Source organism: Galeopterus variegatus, unplaced genomic scaffold (genome assembly GCF_000696425.1).
Source record: "Galeopterus variegatus unplaced genomic scaffold, G_variegatus-3.0.2 Scaffold8904, whole genome shotgun sequence".
NCBI lineage: Eukaryota > Metazoa > Chordata > Mammalia > Dermoptera > Cynocephalidae > Galeopterus > Galeopterus variegatus.
Genome location: NW_007735015.1, coordinates 88,029 through 92,808, shown reverse-complemented (window position 1 = coordinate 92,808; position 4,780 = coordinate 88,029). Strand labels below are relative to the sequence as shown.

General features: G+C 38.4%; 1 protein-coding gene across 1 annotated transcript in view; it reads left to right on the top strand.

Annotated features, from left to right (window-relative positions):
- Nucleotides 1-1,496: 1,496 nt before the first annotated feature.
- The window catches only part of LOC103608837 (uncharacterized protein C20orf26-like), a gene marked incomplete at both ends in the record, with an annotated part of 77,900 nt that continues 74,616 nt past the window's right edge, over nt 1,497-4,780 (top strand). The window contains one exon of the mRNA XM_008593226.1: nt 1,497-1,673. Within this exon, the coding sequence (XP_008591448.1) occupies nt 1,497-1,673 (177 nt within the window). The remainder of the gene's footprint in view (nt 1,674-4,780) is intronic.

Genomic DNA, 4,780 nt, shown 5'->3' with positions numbered 1-4,780 from the left:
TGGAGCCAGCAATTTTGCTGTGTTACAATTCTTTATCTACAACAGAGACTTTAGCATGGGGAAAGTTCCTGTCTTTTGCAAGATTAACATTTCTATGTGTAATTTTAAAAAGTTAGGCTATATCTAAAACTACAGAGCTTTGGAAGCTAGGCCCTGTGAAATATATTTGCTTTATTAATGTTAGTACACTCCACATTTGAGAACAAATGGTTTTTAACTGGAAGACATATTTGAGAGCAAAAAGTTCAATGCCTAATTATTTTCTATGTCATTTAAAAGACTGAGCATTAGTATAGCTTGATTCTCTGTTTTAGGAGGTTGAAACATTAACCATTTTCTGTGACAGGGTATTTATAGAAAGATGCTGCATTCTTGGCAATATGCAATGTCTGTGGTTATTGAGTTGTTCTACTCTCTAAATGGAATGGTTTTCTCAAAAAATAAAGTCTGAGTGAACACTTGAGGGGTAGGACCCCGTAAATGCTGGTTTCTAATAACAGCTGCCAGAGTCTAAATCAGTCAGCCAGAAATTGCTTAAAAGCCACTTTGTAATAAACAGGAATTATTTACATGAATTGTAAATAATTAAGTATTCTCTCTTTTTAATTTTAAATACTTTCCTTGCAGACAAGAATGAAATACAGAATTATTGAAGGGACATAATAAGAAATTTCAATCACAGTAATTTCAATATGGTATATGATAGAATTACAATCTGCTGTTAATTCGTAATATTTTGGTGCCAATAGCAGGTCCAGATCATCTTCCTGCCTGTGTATTCCTCATCAAAGACCTAAAATCACAGGGACCATTGCAAGAGCTTCCGAACCAAGTGTTGTTGGGATGCTAGGAGGTGATGCATTTGCAGATCAGACCCACCTGCTAAACCAGCCTGGCCTGACTCAAGTTTATTTCAATCCAATGTTTCCCCCTAAATCTCCTTTCCCCATCGGACCATCCAATCAATAAATAAATTAATTTAAGAAAAGTTGAAGTGTTCCTACATGATAAGGAGCTAGTGACCATGAACTTTGTTGGAATTGAGGGCCAATCAGATAGGCACTGGAACAATGTTCCTTCTTTCCAAGAGCTGTGTATGTGGAGGGGAGGAAGGTGGACAGGAGGGCTGGGCTTGTGGTAGGATAAAAATAAAAGACAACAAATGACAGAGGATATGGGGCAGGCAGGGGGACTGTCTGGGCAAAGATGGCAAGTGTTAAGTTCTAATAGTTTCCCCTTAAGAACTCTGTGCAACTTCCCTAATTTACTTGTCCACTTCTAGGACTGTCTCCCGTCCTAGAGGTGGACACTCATGGGACATTTATTTGAGCATGTAGTATGTTCCATGTGTTGTGCCGAACACTAGAGCTACTTAAGCAAGATGCTTCTTTCTCCCTTAAATGTCTCAAAGTGCCTGCCAAGCCACCAAATGACCACATGCTGAGGGCTTGTGGAAGTCTCATGATGAGAACTACTTGAAGTCAGAGAGTAATGAGGTGTCTGGTTGTTTCAGGTGGGCGGCGTAGCTGTCGGGCTCATGAGCGTGTGCTCAAGGGTGGACATGCAGTTGTTGCATGAATGCTTCAATTTGGGGCCTTTCCATGGACTCTGTGTCCCACATCCTGATGATGTTCTGCAGCCACCACAAGAGCCAAGCAGTCAAGGAATTCAAGGTACAGTGGCTGTCACAGGAACACCTGAGGAAATTAAATCCATGCCGTATACACAAATGTGCTGTTTACTAAGTGATGGAACTAGATAAGTCATTTTATATTTCCTTCTCTCGCCCCCTTTAAGGAATGGTTCCCATGGTTAATCACATTCTTGTGATTATCTATGACCACAGATAGTCAGAAGTACATAGGTATAGTCAGACACAGTGACCTTGCAGCTGAAGTTCTCCCAAATCAAGTGTGTTCGCTTTTGCAGTGTTTGTTGTTAGAGAGGATATATAAGTACATTATGGTGAAGTGATTGCTAGCATTTCAGGATTTTACACACAAACACACACACACACAGCCTAAATACAACAAATAAGTTTGTCAAATCAAGAACACAAGATATTCCATATGCTTTTAAGTTTTAATCCCATCAATTAGTGCTTTTATGTTTATGTCTTTGACAAATCATTATGTAGCATAGGCCTGTTGTAGGTGGTCATTTTTAACTTGCTTATTTCTAGCTATATGAAGTAATAAAATCAATTTTAAAATATTGTCTGTATCAGAATTTTCATCAAGTGAAATTAGCAATCTTAAGCTTTGATGTTTTAATTTAATGAAGTTTTACCACATCCCCAGGTATCTGTGGTTAACTGTTTAGGTTCTTACGGCAGACAGAAGCATGGAGGCAAGTGACCTTGGGTACTTCAGTTCACTTTTGTAAACCTGGGTTTCTTCATTTGTAAAGTGAGGATAATAGTAATGCCTTCCACACACAGGAGTTGTGAAATTTCACTGACACAGCCATGTAAAGTGCTTTACACGGTATGTCAAGGAAACTTAGAGCTCAGTAAATGTTGATCATCATCATTAGTGACTGTTATTTCTTTGTGGTTGGCCTTTCACCTACTTGAGTCTTCCCAGGGTAAAATCAGCATATTTTAAATTTCTCTGCTTTCTCCTGAAAGGTGATATCAAAATTGTTCAAAAGTAGGAGGAGGAGCACTTTGGGTGGTGACAAACGGCTTGTCAGTCTAGACAATAGCAGGTGGTGATTGGGCTAATCTTTGGGTCAGGAAGGGAAAACCAAGCACATGGTTGTGCAGACCTTGTCTGAATGTACACACTCATTACAGAGAACTTGCAAAGCCATAGATAGAGAAGTGTTTTCCTTTTGTACTGATGATGACAGCCTTCCCAAAAGAGAGATTTGAGGTCGTGATTGTTTAATGGTGAGGGCTTGCTTGCCCATGCTTGTCAGTAAAGAGAGATCACAGGAATATTCTGAGGAACTTTTAAGCATGAGACAGTCCCGCTCCGTAACTTGTCAAATACTTAAATTTTCAAATGCTTTAAATTCTTCTTTGAAGGCAGCACTGAACAGGAGCCTTTTTATGGCTCAATTTTTTGATGTATAAAATGGAGACAAAATAGTATATAAGTTGGGAGTATTAAATGTTAGACTCTGCATGATGTAGTTAGCTCAGTGCCAAACACAGAATAAGTCCTGAAAAATTTTAAGTTGTTTCTTTTCCCACCTATGGCTGTTATGAAAAACAAGTTGAAATGATATAGTCCCTTCCAGTGTGTTCCTGAGTGGCTCTGATGCCACTAATGTTTCATACATAATGAATTAAAGAATTCCTGTCTTAGAAACTTTAGAGGGGTAATGAAATTCAAAATTTAAACTGAACCCTGGTCATAAAAACATGCATAATCTAGTATATCTCTGTCTATCAAACACTCACAGAGTTATGGAAGGTAAAAGAAATCCTACTTCTTTCTACCTTCTTTAATATTTTTGCTTAAAATCAGTTGATCTAGGACAGAGTGGTAAGTAAAGGATATAGGAAAACTTCTCTTGTTATCTTCTGTGCCTTATTCATTTTTGAAAATCAGCTTTATGTTAATTGACACAAAGATGATACTTTATGAAATTTTCACTAAAGAGCTACTATTGTAGATTTCCAAATAACTCAGGGATGGATTCACAAATCACCAACACATTATATCTAAGAAGAGTCATCAACACATTTTGCTGCCATCTTCCTATCGACAACAACAAAGAATGAGGCTCCAGAGAAAAATCCAAATGTACTATGATCTACAGTTACACATTTTTCTGATGAAAGATGACTCAAAGGGAAATATAATTTCTCTAAAATTCTTGTTTTATTTTATTTAAAAAAATTTTTTTGGTAGATGGCCAGTACAGGATCAAACCCTGGACCTTGGTGTTATCAGCACCATGCTCTAAACAACTGAGTTAACCAGCCAGCCTAACATTCTTGTTTTAAATGAGCACGTATCGTTGTAATTTAAAACTTGTAATTCGTTTAGTGCTTTTTACATTTCAAAGGATTTTTTATATTTTGTTTCATCCTCATAACTTGATGTAGGAGAGCAAGGACAGGTGAGATTCTTTCCATTTTGTACCTGCCCAAGTTCATCCAAGGTTTTAAAGCTCATCAGTGGCTGATCCAGAACCCAGATCCAGCCTCTCTCTGCTTTTGTGCAAGGTGACTTTTTAATCTTAGATGGCTTTGACTGAAATCTTCGGTGATGGAGATACATGATTACTTTTTTTGCCTCGACAAGTAATTTAATGAATTACCACTTTAATGAGTTATCAGTGCCCCGCCCAATTCTCTCAGAATTTATTTTTTGTGTGTGTGCTCTGGAAAACTTCTGTCTGTTGGTACCTTCACCTTCATATATGCGGGCTTTTCCAGAACTGTGGAAGGCCACTCTGAACTGTGCAAGAGGCAAGCCAGAAATGCCGGGAAATTAAGACTCTGGGAGCAGACTTTGCTTCCCGTCTCACATCCCTTCTCCATTGTTGGTGCCTTCTCCGTCAACTCCCAAGTAAATGGTTATACTTTAACCTTTGACTCAAGGTCAGCTTCTGAGAGAATCCAGACCAAGACACTACTGGTCTGGTCTTTTCCTACCAGCTGTGAAAGCATTTATTTATACACAACTGCCTAGGGTCAGGGTATAAATATCCTAACTCTCTCACACCTTAGGGGGCAGGACTCTGAGACATGAATTTTGGGTAGTTTCCCAGAATTCCCTATAGGATTAATATCCAGTTGTCACTGTTGGTAAACTGAGCAATA